The sequence below is a fragment of the Carassius auratus genome, chromosome 8 (genome assembly GCF_003368295.1).
Source record: "Carassius auratus strain Wakin chromosome 8, ASM336829v1, whole genome shotgun sequence".
NCBI classification, from domain to species: Eukaryota; Metazoa; Chordata; class Actinopteri; order Cypriniformes; family Cyprinidae; genus Carassius; species Carassius auratus.
In genome coordinates this window covers 9547473-9565757 of record NC_039250.1, presented here as the reverse complement: position 1 = coordinate 9565757, position 18285 = coordinate 9547473, and the positions used below count along the sequence as shown (strand labels likewise).

Genomic DNA, 18285 nt, shown 5'->3' with positions numbered 1-18285 from the left:
TTATCACAATTTATTTGAATCCCATTTTTGCAGACAAAGAGGGGTTTTAAGGTCACTTTACTGTCTCAAATTGGCTTGCTGTATATTGACATGAGTCACAAGGATTTTAGATGACTGTTGATTGCTTTGACCTTGTCTTTGATGAGAAAGTTACTGCAAAAGTGAATAATTTCACTTCGGTTTGTTTTAAATTTCACATCGTTTCAGTAAGGCCACTCCTCTGATGAAACAATGTCCACTTTTCATCTGATAAGTGTACATAATAATAATAATATAATAATAATTAAAATATAAAATTACAACTTAAAATTGTTGCAAGTTAGCAATTGTAGATTATAAAGAAGATTTTGTGAGGAGAAATATTTTTTGTTTTCTGCTCGGAAATAAAGTTGTTCCATATGCCCGATTCGGAAAAACGCCCATACTTACTGACACACATAATGTCAATCCATTATTTGGTCATAGAAAATATGTAAATAACATCTATTTTTGTACTTAGCTCTTATCTTCTGGTATAATTCAGTTCATTGTTCATATCAAACTTTATTTGAATAACTGCCTAGAAAACCTTTGGCATTTGGGCTTTTAAGTCCCACAAATATGTATTGTACTTTTCAGGTCTTAGTGAATGTGTTCAAACAGGCAACAGTACAAATACACACCTCACCCTCCAGCGCTTGAATTTATTATTAAATAAATTAGATGGGTCTATGTTTCAGTGTTCACAGTGTTTTTTTGGTTCTTAAAAAAACACGCTTGATTCAGTCTTTTGATTAGTGAACATATTAAATACTGTGTAAACATGAAGTAACCATAGTCCACTTTTGGAGTTGTGTAACTTTACCAAATATAGTTTTAGTAAATTATAAAGGTAAACTATGCTTAACTGAAAAACGTGAAATCCTAAAACTTATTAAACAATAGTGTACTACACCTGAACATTTATAAGTCATGTTTGATCGACAGGTTGTGTTAAATATTTAGAAATGGAATAATCTCTGCTGCATTACAGATCTGGGTTGTGTAAGCCGTACTGTGGGCCAGCAGTGCGGAGGCCTTTGGTTTTCTCTGTAACCGCTCGGCATGTCCACTGCCTCTTTGGGCTCACTGTTGTTGCTGATAGGATAATGTAATGTAGCAGCCTGCAGCGTTTGAGGGAGAGTGCGCAGCATGCACAGGGGTTCTGGCCGTAGTCTGAGTGAGTGTGTTGGGCTGAGAGAGAGAAAGAGAGGGACAGATGAGACGTGTGCCAGACTCCACCGCAGTCCCGCTGGCAGCTGGAGGGGCCTTTCGCTCGGAGCTTCGCTGCACACAGTCGCTTCACAAAACAGTTTTTAAGCTCAGAGCCTGTTCTGTATGCTGTCATTATAACAATTCTGTCTGCAGTGAGCAGCAACCGTCTCAAACTTTAGAGCTGGTGGAAAAAATAAAAAATCTTTGACATGCACTTTTGACTTTTTTTTGTTTCTTTTTACTTTTCTGATTCTAGATTCTATATATGAAGTGCGCTTAAACATGTGCACAGTATGGCACTTTATATATATATATATATATATATATATATATATATATATATATAATTTTCAATGCAAGACTGTGAAATGTATGGGTGTGTGTGTGTATGTATATATATATATATATATATATATATATATATATATATATATATACACACATATACATGATATACATGATCAGTCATCTTATATAATAAAAGATGACTGATCAAATTTATTTAGTTTGGACAGGCCCAGTTTAAAGCATATTTGCCAAAAGTGTAGAGTAGTATCAGTGTGAGATCTGAGAGGCTTTATTCCCCTGAGCTGGCAACATGCTGTCCTGCCCCCATTCCTCATCGATTCATTCCGTTAGAGCCACAATTAGTCCCCCCGGGAAAGGAGAGGACGGCCGATCCAAGCGTCGAGCCTTTCTGAGACACACTAACTCGACTGCACTGACCGACAAAATACTATAACATCTGAAATTGTCCTGATAATGAGACCTGCTCTGCGTTGGCTTGTTTTTTTTTTGTTTTTTTTACGAGAGCGTTTTAGTTTTCATATTTCCGTGCAAAATATTCCAGAACTGAGAGCTTTTTCTCTCAGTTGAGCTTGAAACGATTTGGTTATATAAATGTTTTGTTCTCTACATGAATGCATGCATAGTCTGTTATTTATTTTGGCGATTCTTATCAGTATGTTAGTTTTGCTCATCTTTACAAGTTACATGCGCATGACAAGCCAGTCTAACTAGGTCCTGATGTAATGAGCACTGAAATGTTCTCCACCCCTCTCCATGGTTGGGCACTTTGTATTTGAAGTGCCGCTACTGGGCTCTCAAACGGCCCAGAACACCCCCGCGGTGTAAATCCACCAGTCCTCTCTCGATCCACGTGTGTGTGTGTGTGTGTGAGTGCGCCTGCCCGCCCAAGTTTTTTTCATCAGGAGAGAGTGTTTGCTCTTTCGTTCAGCTCAGAAATGCATGCCCCACTTTCGTCTGACAGCCCTGAGTGGCACAGTCATGGCCGTGTCCCAGTGCAGCAGCTCCCAATGTGCCCGTTTAACAGATTAATTAAGCTGTTTTGATCACCCGCTCTTCCTCGCTTGCCATCCAGCATGCATTTAGCACAACTTTTTCAAACATTCGGCTGCTTATTTGTGTCAGGGAGCATTTTGGAAAAAAGGGTCAGAATCTTAAGTGGAGCATTGGCTTTCATGTGTTGATCCTAGTGGCTGATATTCATTAGAGGACATCGAGGAGATTTTTAGGGGAGGGGAGAGGAGAGGAGGGGAGTCGGGCACAAAGAGTAGCCTCAGTTATAAAGGCCCGAGCTCTTGGCATGAGTAGAGGACTTCATGTGGCCAGGGCTGGAGATGTCTGTGGAAGGTTGGCTGCATTTCATATCACACCCAGGTTCCTCTGCGGGGAGAATGGTGAGCAACCCTAAATATTTACTTTATGAAGATGTGTTTGAATTCCACCTGAGCCCACAGCTTCGCTCTCTCATCCATGCCAGTGTATAACAGCAGAAAATACGTTTATTTTTGTTACATAGTGCCTGAATCACCCTCTGGGGTCTCCTTTTTTAAATGAGCCTTACAAAAACTGCTCAAATCTCTGGAATAGATTAATCAACAGTGCAAAGACAAAATTCTTCCCTCGAAATGATGTTTTATTCCGCACCGCAAGTACCGCTGTGTTGGAAGAGATCGCATAATTCATAGTTCGAGTCAGAGGCAGAATGCTCTTACCCTCACAAGAAACATTTATTTTTTATTTTGACCTGTGCAGATGTTTAAATCGATATTTTTTTCTTTTCTGTATGTTACGGGCTTAGATGCTGGCAGAGCCGCTGCTTTCTCTCCAGCACGGAGAGAGTTTTTGTCTTCTGCCCCAGGGTTTGGAGTCACAGTAGTAGGTCATTTTCAGAAGAACCTCCGCTCTTGGCAGAGTCGGCTCTGCTGGGAAGGCTTTAAGAAATGTTTCCAACTGGAAGGCGATCAAGAAGAGCAGTGCTGGCGTGGCAGGGTGCAGCGGGCTGTTTATTTAAGAGATCTCTAAATCTACCTCTGCTTCTCCACTACTGTGGTGGTGCTTTTCCGGTCATACATTTGTTAGTCGGATTCGATTTTTGCCACATGCCTGACACTATCCGAATGTAAGGAATACTACGTTGTGTTGTAGATAAAAGTCATATGTTCTGCAAAAGTAGTTTTCCCTGATCCAAGGAACAAATATTTTCAAATGTATTGTATAAATAAAAAATATGTTGTTGAAATGTAGATAGATAGATAGATGGCAATCCAAAATAGCTCTGCTATGTAGTTCATCAACAATTCTGTTAAATTAAATTAAATTAAATTTATGCATTTAGCAGACGCTTTTATCCAAAGTGACTTACAGTGCATTCAGGCTATCAATTTTTACCTATCATCATGTGTTCCCGGGGAATCAAACCCCCAACCTTGCCAATGCTCTACCAATTGAGCTACAGGAACAATGTTCTGTTGTGCATTAACTGCAATTATTGCATTATAAAAAACTTTTGATGCTTTAACATATTCTGTATTTGAGTTTGAACAGATGCGGGGGATTTTTTTTTGGCTGTCGCTTCCCTTGCCTGCTTGCACGAGGTCTGCAGGCAGCTCGCTGTGCCTGATTTACACCTCTCCACTGCTCTCCAGAGCCGCTGTTGGAACACTGCGCGACACAATTCCCTATTTCGTGAAGATGTTTTTCTTCTCTTTTTCTCTTTGTGATTGAATGCCACAGAGAGCTCTGCCTGTGGTTCAGATTCCCTACAGGTGACATTACACTGCATTAGGTTATTGTAGGACAAATGCATGTCTTGTTTGCGTTTTCTGGTGTAGAAGTATCTGCAGACATATATCCAGACAAATGCTTAAATGGTCGGGAACAGACTTATTGAGCATCAACTTATGTGCCCTTAAAGGCATGTTTTTCTTTCATTTTTTCACACTTACCCAATTTGTATTGTAAGTTTTGAGAAATGGGAGTAAACTGAATATAATTCCTCTGGGACTCATGTTCCACAACTTTACCTGAATGTTAAACTGAAGCACAAAATCGCATGTCACTGGACACATTCCTTATGAACCGTAATCCATCAAGGGGATCTTCTGTGTTGCAAATGGTTTGAAAGGGTCATTGAGCAAGCTTTCAGTCCATATAAGTGTGTGTGTGTGTCTGGACCGCAGCTGGAGGAAGATGCCACAGATCTAGTGGTGTAATGGAGACTCTCCAATACTGCAAGATAAGCAAGGTTTTTTTTGTGCATTAAATGCAAAGACCAAGATCCCTGTGGCCTGGAGTAGAGCCGAGCTTTTAGATCAAATTCTTTCCCAGCTCTGAGATGTCTAAAATCAGAAAGATTTTGTTCTGATAGAAGAATGCTATCTTCACAGATTGAGTATATAGCTGTCGTTAATTAATATGTGTGTGTGGTGGGTTGAGGAGGCGGAAGATGACAGAATCTGTTGTGTTATTTTACAGGGAGTTGATGTATCCTGCCTGATGGGCTTTCAAGTTCTCAGCCAAGACAATAATGAGAATGTTTATCACTGCACGTGTACATACGCTCAGTCTCTTTATTGACAGCTCTGATTCATGCGTCCGCCCACTCACCCCGAGCTGCAGGTTAAAACACCTTCTTCAGAAAAAAAGGATGATCTAGATCCTGATATAATAAGAAAGCAGTGCAAACAGAACCTGTAAGGTATGCCGCTGGGGTTCTGCTGCATTGTTCATTGTTTCGCTGACATGCAATTGAATAATGACCTGTGGCAATGAATTTAATTTTGTTTTGCTGGAACTTGAAATAGAAAGAAACTTGTGGCATTCTTGCATTCTCAATTGCACTTCAGTGTTAAACCACCATCGCCTTATCTCAGCACTGAAAGCTCCTAAATCTGTTCATTTCTGATTTTGTGAGATATCGTTTCCCTTTGAGTATGGGTGACAAAACACGAGAATCTGTTTGTGATTCTTGCGTGAACGTAAAAGAGCTCTTTTGGACCTGTGTGCTGTGAATTACGCCACATAAACTCATAAATAGCTGTCATCACTGAGAAAAGCTCCTGGTGTCCAGAAACAAGACAAAGAGAGACGGATAGATGGGGAAAGCTGTAAGAGTAGCCCACTGGACTTTGTGGCATTGGCAAGACTGGAAACTCTGTCTCTCTATCACTCTCTCTGGACTCAAAATCATGTTCTAGGCACGCAGCCCAGATATGAGTTAAAATCGGTGTGCTTCTCCAGCAAAGAAATATTAAAGTCAAATCATAGGTAAATTATTTCCCGCTCTTGCACTTTGGGATGCAGTGCCATCAATTTGTTATTTTGATAAAGGGCAGGAGCTGCTTTAAAACGCACCAGAGCAGCACTTCATCACAATGTGAGGGCTGCGTTGGAGAAAAGAATGTAGCTGCATGGGATTATTTCGAGGAAGGACAAAAGAGAAAGAAAGCTTTTGTATTCATGGTTTGCAGGAGGATTGACAGGTTCTGACTGACAATTATAGCTTATTGGTATAGCTTTTTGTGTTTTTTAAATATTTTCAATGATATATTTTCAAATGATGCATATAAAAAAATAAGAAACAAAACAAGCCTTTTGTTGGCTGATTTCCTCCAAAAAGCAACATTTGCTTATCAATTTAGCTCAGTAACATTTGGATCCCTCTGGGTCTGGAAATAGTTTATTATTAATTGGTGTGAAGTTTAACACAATTTGCAGATTTTTTTATTTTATTTTATTTTTCAGATAATGGCTCAGAAATGACACATTTGACTTGAAATGAGCACAGCCACACAAGCATATTGATTGGTGGAATGTTTTTTCAGTCAAATCTGATAATACTTTATTGTTCCCTCTTTGACTGTTATTGTTTTGATCTTTGTTAGTTAATCTTGCCACCTCTGTGAGCGATAGAGAACATAGTACATCCGTTCATCTCTTCCTTGTCTCGTGGCAGATGTTGAAGTCCACCCTCACACGCACTTTGGCCTCTTTTTGTCAGGTTTGAGGTGTCTCTGTGCATGTGTAACAGTGCACTATTGCTAGGTTTAGTTTTGTTGAATTGTCAGGATCTTTCTTCTGCTTCTGGAGAATATAGCCAAGTGTATTTGCGCTTCCTTGTATTACATTGATTGGGGAAAGAATTTATGAATGAAAAACTTATTTAAAAAGTTGAATGATTCATCAAACCTATGTTTGTTATTAGTTTAAGCTTTTCATGCATTTTGAGCTTGACTAGTGCAGTTATCTTTAGTTTGTTGACAAAGTATTTCCTAATGAAAAAGGAAGTTTGGGCATGTAGCTTAAATGTAATTAATCATTCTTATATTAAACATAATTATTTTTATAAAGCATACATATGTTTTAGCATACATAACATTTGAATTATGTCATAGCCATGAACATGATTTTCTAATAGGTTGCGAATAAAATTTGGAAAGACATTCTTATTTTAAAGAGCATCATACAAATGATTGTGTCATTGGGTCTTTAAGCTGTAAGATCTTCTGACAAGTTTAATGAGAAATTAGAAAGGGCCTCTTTTTTAGACGCATATCATCTGAAAGAAGACAGTCACTGTTTCCTTGTCTGAGTGTGGAAATGACATTTAATACAGCTTCTAAAAAAGCTTTGTTCACCACTACTCGCCTCTCGCAGAGGAAGATGAGAGCGTTTTTAGTGCAGGCTTTGTTCTTGAGCTCTGTACGTGGCCCTGTTGTGGCATGACTCGGATTATGGAGATTAGCAGCCTAGCTGGTTATGTAATTGAATGCAACCGTGAGGAGAGCAAGGGAGAAAGAAAGCAAGTGTTAGTGAGAGACGCGTACACAGAATAGAGGAGACAGCACTCTAAAAACTTTTTTCTTTTTTTCTCTTTTTGAGCGGTGCAAGGTCCGAAAAGGGTCAGGCAGGTTTTGGCTTCCTCTCACTCTTTGCTGCTGGGGGAAGACTGACTTCAAGAGTTCATGCACTCTCAGAGCCCAGGTCAAAGAGTTTCCGAAATTATTCTCGCCTTGCTCTAGAGAGACAACTGATGACTCTCAAAATCAGTAGCTTTGAGGACATCTCACCTCTTTCAGAGTTCATGTCTTTCAGAATTCATCTGCATAGTACTGGTTTCTGTCAAATATCATGTCGAATTTAGGGTGAAATATTGACTTGGTTCTATACACTTTGTGTGGAATGTTTAAACTGAATAGCAAATGAAAAAGTGAACATTTTATTTTTGACAGTTCTTCCTATTGATGCATTTTTGTCTTTGGAAAAATGACATGTTATTCTTTATTATTTCCCAAATCTCCAAACTTCTTACATTTTTTTTCCAAAATATCAGTTTGTAAACGTACTTTGTCAAATGTAATCAGAACACTGTGTTCAGCTATCATGAAGTTGTCCGCGGTGATGTAATGGCGTAACCAGGTCACACTGCCTTTTTCAAGCAAATTATCCATAATTTTGTCCATTTGTGGAGTTTTTAAAGTGGAAAAAATATTGGACTGTATTGTGACATGGCCACATTTTAATGGCACTGAATAGAGCCTTCATAAAAGAAATTTTTTATTTGGTGTAACTGCTGTATCTGCTAATGGCACTTCTTATGCAAACTGGAGCTGAAACTGTCATATTTCTTTGTGAGTTAGAGTGGCAATTTCAGTGATGCTTTGGTCTCTTCTGCAAGAAGGCAAAGTGACAACAGAGATGGATCTTAGCTGGCATACAGGAATCTGGATTAATTGGAAGAGATACAAGAACAATTAATGGTCTTAAGAGTCTGACTGAAAGCCAGTTTGAGCCTGTTGTCTATGAGACAAATCAAGTTGGATTATTAAACGGAATTTCTTTGTAAGGACATGGAGTAAAAACACAAACGTTTAACCCATTCACCCCTACCAGAGGAGCCAACTAGGCTGAATTAAAGTTAGTTCTCACTCTTATATAATTGAAATGATCCGTAATTGCCCCTTTTTGAGCCGTTAAATTATTCATACTGCTTGGAAGTTGATTTAACTTGATTTGGGATATTCAGATCTGGTCTGCTCCCATGGCACACTGAGACCAAAAGATCTCTAGATTCAGAGGGTGAGGGAAAACCCAGTCCGTTTTCCCAGGATTCTCCAGGATTAGAACCGTGCTGTCAGAGAGCGAGCCGAAGCCTCAGCTAAATTCAATTACAGGACTAATGTAATTAAACCCACAGAGAGACAGACAACGAGTCCTGCTCTGTTTTGGTCAGGCAGCATCCAAGACCCTGCAGACCGACCGAAGGTCTCATCACAGCCTACCCCACCTCTGTCATCATTTCCTAATTAACTACTCTGATTTAGTAAAGTCAAATCACCTGTTTCCCTTTACTTTGGTGGCTTTTTCCATTTTTAGTGACCTTTGGGGTGTGTCCCATTTGTGCAATTGAACTCACTAAGCTCCGCCTCTTTTTGTTACTGTTGTTCATTTAGACAAGCTTTTTCCGAATGTTCCATAGCAATGTTTTATGTAAAGTGCAAAAAATGTAAGATATATTATACTTGAATGGGCAAATGCAAGGATGTGTGTCACTGCAAAGTGCCTTTGTTGTTAAATAATTAATTTAATTACGCAATAGCTTTTTGAAGACAGCAAAAGTGTTTTACTGATGTTCTGTATGTTTATTTGGTAATAAGGGCTGGCACATAGATTCATCCATGATATGCCCTTTTCAATGTTTATATAAAGTTTTGGAAAACGGTAAAAGAATACCACGTGTATCCCCTCTGGGAACCATATGTCACATTGTAAGTGCCCTGCTTTTCCATTATTTGTGGATAATTTATTTTTAATCCAGTTTAAAACTATCCAAACACACACAACTTTACTTGACTTATTTTAGAGCAAAAGCTTGTTTGATGTAAGATAATAGAGGCATAGCAAATGGTTAATGGGTAAATTAGCAAACACATTTTATTACTTTCAAATCTTTTGTTTTATATTTAAAAAGGCCTTTGTATTGCTGCACATGGTCCTGCTCTGAAGCGTTTGAGTTTCTCTTATCTACATTTGATCATATTTGATTGTCTTACACTCATCCATAATTCATATCTGATGGTCTTTTTTGTTCTGTTGTTTTATGGTTGGAAAAAGTAAAATCAGCATGTCTGCCTATAGATCTGGCTCTTATTTGAAAGGTGAATATTTTCTCTTATTTGAGGTTGCATTGTACATGCTGTACAGTTGTCCAATCTTTTTCAGAATAATTCCCCTTGAGTAGCAATATAAGTATGGAAAATAATAAAATCAATCTTAACCGCAGCATATTTTTCACTGAATTGAAATATTTTTCATTCTTCTTGAATCCACATGACGTCTTGTAGAATAGAAACTCAAATGTAAAACAGATACCTTTAACATTATGAAAGCAATCAGTTGAACAGAATTTATTCAGACAGTTGGAGTCTGCTATAATATTAATGGAGAAACAGTAGATTTATTTTCCATTGTAACTATGTACTATGTTGGAAATTTGCATCTTCCCATAAGATGGAAAAACAAAAAATTTAAGTGCTAACATTGATACACCAATAATTATTTTAATTTGATGGCTTATAACCAGTCAATGGTAAATACAATCTTTTTTTATATATACATATTAATTTAAAGATATGCTAATGATTACATTACATTTAACAATGTTATAAAAATATTCTGTTTTTGTTATTAATGTTAATAATGACAAAGGTAATCTGTAAAAATAGGCAGAAATGAATATGCTCAAGTAAATGTTTGGTAAATAAACAATATGGTACAGATACATTGTGCATACCTGTTTTTTTTTTTTTTACCAATTTTCAACATTACAAAATTGAAGAAAGCTTTCTGTATTTAAATTAATATGTGCAAAGATCAAATGAGCAAAACAGCTGGATTATAGTATCAAAATGCACTCATTCTCCTTTGTATCTAAACTGTGGGATTACGGTTGCATGCCAGTCACTGAGTACCATGCCTCGGCTTGGATCACTGCTATCAACCTGATTGAAAACGTATAATGATTCAGACTGAAGCTCTGTGATTGGCTGGACTTAACTGTGACAGTTGGTTTACCAGGTGTGCATCCAGTTCAGTAGTAATGCACTTGAACTGAGAGGTGTGGCTTGGCTGTTTGTAGAGATATAGAGGCCTTAGTGCACTGTGTGTACCCGAGGGTGTGAGGGAAAGAAGGGTAATAATCTGAGGTAACCGGAGGTAACTGTGTCATTGTTTGCAGACATCACATGGTAGAATCCACTGTCCACTGTCTTCTTCATGGTTCAACTGCGGACAGTGCCCCGGCACCTGTTCCATGTGGTGTCCAGGTCATCTGAGGCGCTCTCTAGCGGCCAAGAGGATCACGCATAAAATGTTTGTCCCAGGCCCCATTTTTTTTAAAGAAATACCCCTGTTAAAACTCTGTCTTTCATTAATTTTCACGACATCTCTATTTTCTCCTTATATACATCGTTTCAGAGTAAAATCCCGGGTCTAATTTAATAACCACTCACAATCCCATTTAACAAGGCCAATGGGCAAAAGAATCTGAATTATCACAATTGGCTTCTTTTGAATTCAGAAGTTAAAATTTTAATTTATAATATAATATAATATATATATACAGTGCCGTAAAAAGATTTTTGCCCCTTCCTGTTTTTTTCCCGATTCAGATCATCAAACTAATGTTAATATTACACAAAGATAATGCAAATAAATACAAAATGCAGTTTTTAAATAGTTATTTCATTTATTAAGGGAAAAAGCTGTCCAAACCTACCTGGTCCTATGTGAAAAATGTATTGCCCCCTCCTGTTAAATCATGAAAGAACTGTGATTAACCACATTATTTTAGAAAGCTGGGTTAAATTTCTCTAGCCAGACCCAGGCCTGATTACTGCCAGACCAGTTGAATCAAGAAATCACTTAGATAGAACCTGTCTGACGAAGTGAAGCATGCTTAAAGAGCAAGACATCATGCAGCGATCTAAATAAATTCAAGAAGAGATGAGAAAAAAAAAGTTTATGTATCTGTTTGGATAGGATTATAAAACCATCTTTAAGGCTTTGGGACACCAGTGAACCACGGTTAGTGCCATTATTCACAAATGGAGAAAACTTGAAACAGTGGTGAACCTTTCCAGGAGTGGCTGGCCTACAAAAATCTCTCCAAGAGCGTAAAAAAAAAGAGGAAAAAGAGTATTCAACAACAAGAAAGAGACTGGGCAAAAATGGCATCCATGGGAGAGTTCCAAGGCAAAACTGACCAGAAAAGAAAAGAAAGACCCGTCTCACATTTGAAAAAAAACAAACATCTTGATTATCTCCAAGACTTTTGGGCAAATATTCTGTGGACTGATGAGACAAAAGCTGAACTTTTTATATACCTCGGTAAATGAATACAATTTAAATTAATGTCTTGCACACTTCAATGCACTTTGAATGGAACATATTTGTTTGCTTCGAACTGGAATCATGGCAGAATGCCCTGTGATGTCCACTTTGCAGGGCACTTAATGTTCTAAAAGAACAAACGTCTGAAGCCATAAGAGAAACATACAAAATGTGCAGAGCAGGGGGACACGAGGACTGGAATTGAGAACCGCTGCCTTAAACAGTCTATTCATGCTCTAAAACCCTCCAAATGTGGTTGAATTTAAACAATCCTGCAAAGAAGTCTGGGCCAAAATTCCTCCACAACGATGTGAAAGACTCATTGCCAGTTATCACTGGGATGGCACAACTAATTTACTTTTTTCACACAGGGCCAGGCAGGTTTGGACAGCTTTTTTCCCTTCATAAATAAAATCATTACTTAAAAACTGCATTTTGTATTTACTTGGGTTATCTTTGTGTAATATTGATTTATGATCTGAATTATTTATGTGTGAAAAACAAAAAAACCTAGAAAGGGAGCAAATACATTTTCATGGCACTGTATATATATATATATATATATATATATATATATATATATATATATATATATATATTATACTTTCAATTCAAGTTTAGCATCCTGTTTACTCTATTCAAATTTGTTGCTTACAATGCCAAGGCCCTGAGTTTGATTCCCAGAGTTAAAGAGTGTCAAACAAAAAATAAAATATGGAAATGTAATGTACATGTAGGTAAATTATACAAATATGTAAATGATGCATTTATTGTCTTTCTGTTGCCTCATTGGAAAACAAAAACATTTCACTTTAAAGAGATGTTTCTATTGATCATGGCAGCACTTATTGTGTAGATGAGCATGCTTATGGCATTTTAAAGAGCTGATTCAGGAATCTGGACCACAGTTGTGCAGTGATGCTTCAGATTTTGGTGGCGTTGCCTGATTTACATAAGTCCTTCAGTGAATTAGCCACTAGTGAATCAACGCAGACCGCAAATGCAAAAAAGAAACTAAAACAAAGGCACTATCAGTTGGCACAATACATTCTTAAGATAAGATAAGGCCAGGACACTGAACTCTGGTTATTTCTTAGCAATCAAATCAGTTTAATCTAAAACACCAGATGCATGTTGGATGTTGGTAGTAGATTTGTCAAGCAAATGCATGTAGATGTTTTCATGTATGTCTAACTAGTTAATCCTGGGGTCATGACCTTTGTAACCTGGCTATTGAAAGTGAATGAAGGCATGAGCCAAGCTTAAGCTTGTCTCAGTGGTCAGCTGGGGCCTGTCTGCTGAAGGAGAGAGAAAGAGAGTGAGAGACATTCAGATTCATGCAAAGATTGGGTTTGTAGTTTGGGTGACCCAGCGATCCTTTCTAATCCTCTATAATGGATGCCTATTGTTCTGGCATGCAAAGGTCATAGCTCAAGTGGAATGGGTGCATTGCATTTTCCAGACAGCTTGCTGCTCTAATTTACCCTATGAGTCTGGAAAACTCTCGATGCTGGAATCGCTGCTCAAACTGTCGGAGATACTTGGCTAATGGGACTCCCGGAGAGCTAGGCTGTAAAACATGTTTAATAAACCTCCAAACCTTAAAGTCAGTGTGAAATACAGTTATGTAATACAGTTTTTTTATTGTGTACACTTAATCAGTGCATGCTATTTTTGTAATATTTCTTAAAAAAGGAACCAACTAAAAAAAAAAACTCACACTTTCGACTGATGGTCAAGCAGACTGTTGGTTAAATATTGGTTGCCCTAAGGGCAAGTTATTTATTTTCATTGGCTCAAGTTAAAAAATATAGATGTAAATCTTTACCCTACATTTTTTTAATTGGATTTTTTTTTCAGTGAAATTATAATATTTGAGCCAGGGAATTATTATTATTTTTTTTTTACATTTGTTTGATTTGATACTAAATGACCCAAATGAAAATAGCATAAAAACGATTGTGATATATTGAGACGGTATTAAGGTTGAAATCGTTTCCTCAAAAAATCCTTGGATAAAACCAAGCCCTGCCTTTCATTTTTTCTGAATGAACATCCTGTTTGCCAGAAGTAAAATGAGTTGTAAAAAATGGCTGGAAAACTGATAAGAAAAAAAAGAACAACGCAGAGAGTGAAAGTGGTGGAGTGCAAAGATGCACTGACACTCAAGATTTGTGTGGCTTTGTGATTCACTGCACAAATCAATTCTGTGAAGGCACAGCTGTTTCCCAGGAGCACGGTTATGCCCCAGTCCCTAATGATCGAACAGCATAAGAACAGACTGCGGCCTGTGTGTTTGTTAGGGAGTGTTTGCGCTTGGAGTCACTGGGCTGTCTGTATTTGCGGTTCTGCGGTCAGCATGTATGCTAAGACGATGAAGCTGCAGCTGTCCCTTCCTCTAAAAGTGTGAATGGGTGGAGCGAGGGAATGAACTGTTTTCACCAAACTGCAGTGGACAGGAAGACAAAGTGGATTATTAATAACTGCTGGCACGTTTGTTTGAAGGGGATATTTAACAACAACGTTTCAACAATAGTGATTGATGACCAAGTCATCGATCAGACGTATCCTGTTCACTATAATTGTGTCTTATTGCGCGTAATTAATCACTTGGTGTTATTCCGAACAAAAAAGCATTGTTTTTGTAATATTCATAATCATTTTTCTCTGCCTCTGAAATTACTTTTACAGATGGCAATAATCAGGGCTGCATAAGTGGTGAAAAATTGTAGCTAATAATATCATAGCCACTTTTCATGATCCAGTCAAATCACATCCTAGTTTATACTGTATTTCACTAAATGTTCTGTTTTACTTGGAAATAGGCTTATGTTATATTACAAAAGCTAAAAGCATTGCAGATGACGTTTTATGTAATATTTTAACAGGGAAAGACTAACCACATGCTTCTTTGCTAAGCAATAGATTGTGAAATTGGAATATATTTATCTCAGTAAAAACTTGAAACATATGTATTCAAAGAAAATAAACCATAAAAGTAGAGTTTGAACAAACAATCCGCCTGTGTCTTGTTATTTGTCATTTGCAACCCATTTTGTGGTGTGACATGCATTTCTGAGTGAAACAGGATATTCAACAAGATGAAATGTAGAGCAGAATTTGATTTTTTTTCCATTGGGAATTGATTGGATGTTACATACCGGAATGGAGCAGTCTCTAAATAGCTATTAGTCTGTTGGTCAACATTATCTAGTGATTGCAATGCAAATAGGAAGAGAAAGAGCAAGTCATTACATTTAGATTATTTTTTATAACATGCACAGATGAATTGTTCATGTCATAAGAATGTGCAGTCAGTTCTGATTTTATGAATTCGAGAAAAATAGGTGGAAAATACATTTGGCCTCATGCATGCAACACAAGCTGAAATTTGTAAATAATAGTAAAATCTTTCTTACATAAATCAACTGTAGCAATTTACATAAGAATGGTTTTCTGATTGATTTAGCCTACATAGAAATTCATTTCGCTCACGTATTATAAATAAGGCCAAAAAAGGAAAACTACAGAGAGATTTCTCTCTAATTTCAGAGAAAATAGTTGACCTTTTGCGCAGTTTGTAGTTTGTGTTTGCGTGGGTAAGGTGCAAGGTGTCTGACACCTCCCAGAGCTTCATTTCTTTGTTCATTTACTTTGTCCTCAGTCATTTAGAAACCAGGAAACTTGGGGACATTTTCACAACTGGCAACCCCTTCTGCAAATGAACCAAGCAACTGCCGAGTGGAAAATACCATACGACTGAATTCTTTGCACACACAGTTATACTTTCGTGTTTCATGAGCCCCAATCTCTGCTCAAATCAGGGCAATGGAGGTTGTTTGAAGTTAGTCAGGTTGCTTATTGGATAGAAGAGACATCACTAGGCACTTTTACTTTAGAGATGACATTTTCCCATGTTTTAAACAATGATTTTAATTGAAGACTCACATTCTTCCTTCCCCCCACTTCCCTTAGTTCTAGCAGACACATGAGGAACCGGCCCTGGAAATCACAAAGACGTGAAGATCTAGTGGTTGTGAGGCACTAATTGTTGCATAGATTGAATCGTGCATTATTATCCTCTTCCATCTTTGTTTCAAACCCTAAAGGACACAAACCCTCTCCTTGTATCATCAATGAGAGGTTCATGGCATTTCAGATGCTAATGGAACAGGTGCTTTTAGCTGTCATGGGAACACGAACCCTGTGACTTCATTCAATGATAGGAAGTCACATGCATCTTTAAAAGTATGTTTTAGAGTATGAAGAGATACATTCATGTTTTTCCTCTTTGTCCTTTGTGCTTATTAAATGAAACTTCCCACCATCTTTTTGCCCCATGTTATCAAAAGATCTTTTGTTTTCAGCAGTTGAGCTCTTCATAAATGCGATTAAAGGGAAGTATTTAGGTAAATGGGTTTTATTTCATTACTTTGACAATCAGATATTAGATTACATTTTATTTAAGATTTTATTTAGTTATTTTTGACAAGATTCTAAATTACATATTACTTGAATGTATAAGGAAAGTGTATTTAGATATCAAGTTGATTATGTTAATCGTCTAATTGTTGTATAATACTATATGTCGACTTCTTGGTAATTCATACAGGAAGTGTTCTTAAATTTAATTTGAACTTTTTTTTTATGTTGTCAAATGCAGAATGGAATCTCTTGCCATTGCGTCATGTGTTCCTGTTTTTAGCATCTCGCTATATCACATTCTTAATTATTTGCTCTAAATTAACAGCCCTAATAGAAATTCAAATGTCACATTAAATAGAAAGAGCAAACAGCGTAACCCAAATACCACTGCAGCACATTGTCCACACTACCTTTCCTCTTGAGAGAGGTTGGTTACCCAGCATTCCCCTCTCTCCATTATGATGCTGCATGGCTGAGGGCTGACTCAGCGCTTGTGCAGAAAAGAGAGTGAGGGAGGAAAAGAAAGATGCCGTGTGAGTCACAGAACATCCGCTTTGATCCACTCAGCATTCAGAACCTCATCTCCCATCAGCCCGCTGGGCACCGAGGAGTAACCTACTGCAGTGTTCTGTCTTTGATAAGCTCTCAGATGCATCCAATAGGGTTTAGAAAGGAAGACACACAAAGGACTATTGAGATGTAACTTGCTGTCTTGGTTAAATTGCAAAGTCTTTAAAGCACACGGTGCTTTGTTGAATTTTTTTATATTTATATTTTAGCTTTTTTTTTCAGCTCAATGTTAACAATGCGGACTAATAGAGTAGTCCACAAAATAAATTTGGTTAGATAACATGAAACGTTTAGCAGTTTTAGTGGGAAACTATTTGAATCATTTAAAACATTTTACATTTTTATATCATTATACATGCAATTACTTTGACCTTTATTAAAGGGATTGTTCACCCAAAAATGGGGGGTTGGGTTGTCTGCTGTTAATGCTCAGAGGGCATTCTGTGTAAATTGCAGTATTACAAAAAAATCAAGGCTCGCTGTCCTTTTCTTTCCCTTGGCACACTACGTTCTACACGAGGTGAAAGGTGAATCATAGAGAAGTATGAAAACAGCTGGGTTATTATTTGATCACTCCGTGTGGTTTTACTAAAATAGTAGTTTTAAAAGCCTGCAGTTATTTTTATTGCTAATGATGAGTCTTTTGGAAATCTTCTAATTCTTCAGCATCGGAAACAATCTTGTAATCAATTTTGGGGAAACTGTCTGGGAAAAGCTCAGCCCCGGGACACATGCTTATGACATGCGGAGTGACCATAGCAATACTTTGTGTGTGTGTGGGTGTGAGTGACTGCAACACCCCTATTCTGTCATCTTTTTGACTGCTCCCTCCCTCCTTCATTCCCGCTCTCTTTCTCTTTCTCGGTCTCTACTTGGAAAAAGATTTGTGCAAAAAAAAAAAGAAAAGTCACACTCTCTGTTTAAGACATAATAAAGATGGTATCTGAGCAACGGACAGGAATAAAAACACATTTCCCTGAGCTCCGCAATAACAAAATGATTCAATTACTTCATAAATACAGCTGTGTGTGTGTGTGTGTGTGTGTGTGTGTGTGTGTGTGTGTTTGCGTGTGCGGCAGACAGAGCGAGAGCAGCAGAGCTGGTAGGCCTGGCTTTTTCAGGACAGTTCAGTGGTCACAGTTTTCCCTTATGCTATCACAGCCGTCCTGCCATCGGCCTCTGTCAGATCAAAGATGCTCAGTTCATCTGCCATAATGAAGCCATTCATCAGCCATGTTTATCAATAACATTCTCATCCTTAATGTGCACACGAAATGCAGTCAAAACGCTCTTCTCAGACTGATTGTAGTAAAAACAGAGCATTCCGTTGGAGCGCGTCCAGGCCTAATATGGAAAAAGACC

The 18285-nt window shown here is 37.7% G+C and overlaps 1 protein-coding gene across 5 annotated transcripts in view; it reads left to right on the top strand.

Moving 5' to 3' along the window:
• The window catches only part of nfic (nuclear factor I/C), a 100582-nt gene that overhangs the window by 4575 nt on the left and 77722 nt on the right, over positions 1–18285 (top strand). Inside the window, exon 1 of one of the 5 annotated variants that reach the window (XM_026269593.1) lies at positions 1704–2933. The exons of 2 other annotated variants lie outside the window; for them this stretch is intronic. In XM_026269593.1, the coding sequence (XP_026125378.1) occupies positions 2856–2933 (78 nt within the window). In that variant the 5' untranslated portion in view covers positions 1704–2855. Of the gene's footprint in view, positions 1–1703; positions 2934–18285 lie in introns of those variants that run through there. 2 more of the 5 variants (XM_026269589.1, XM_026269594.1) reach the window with 2 other exon arrangements.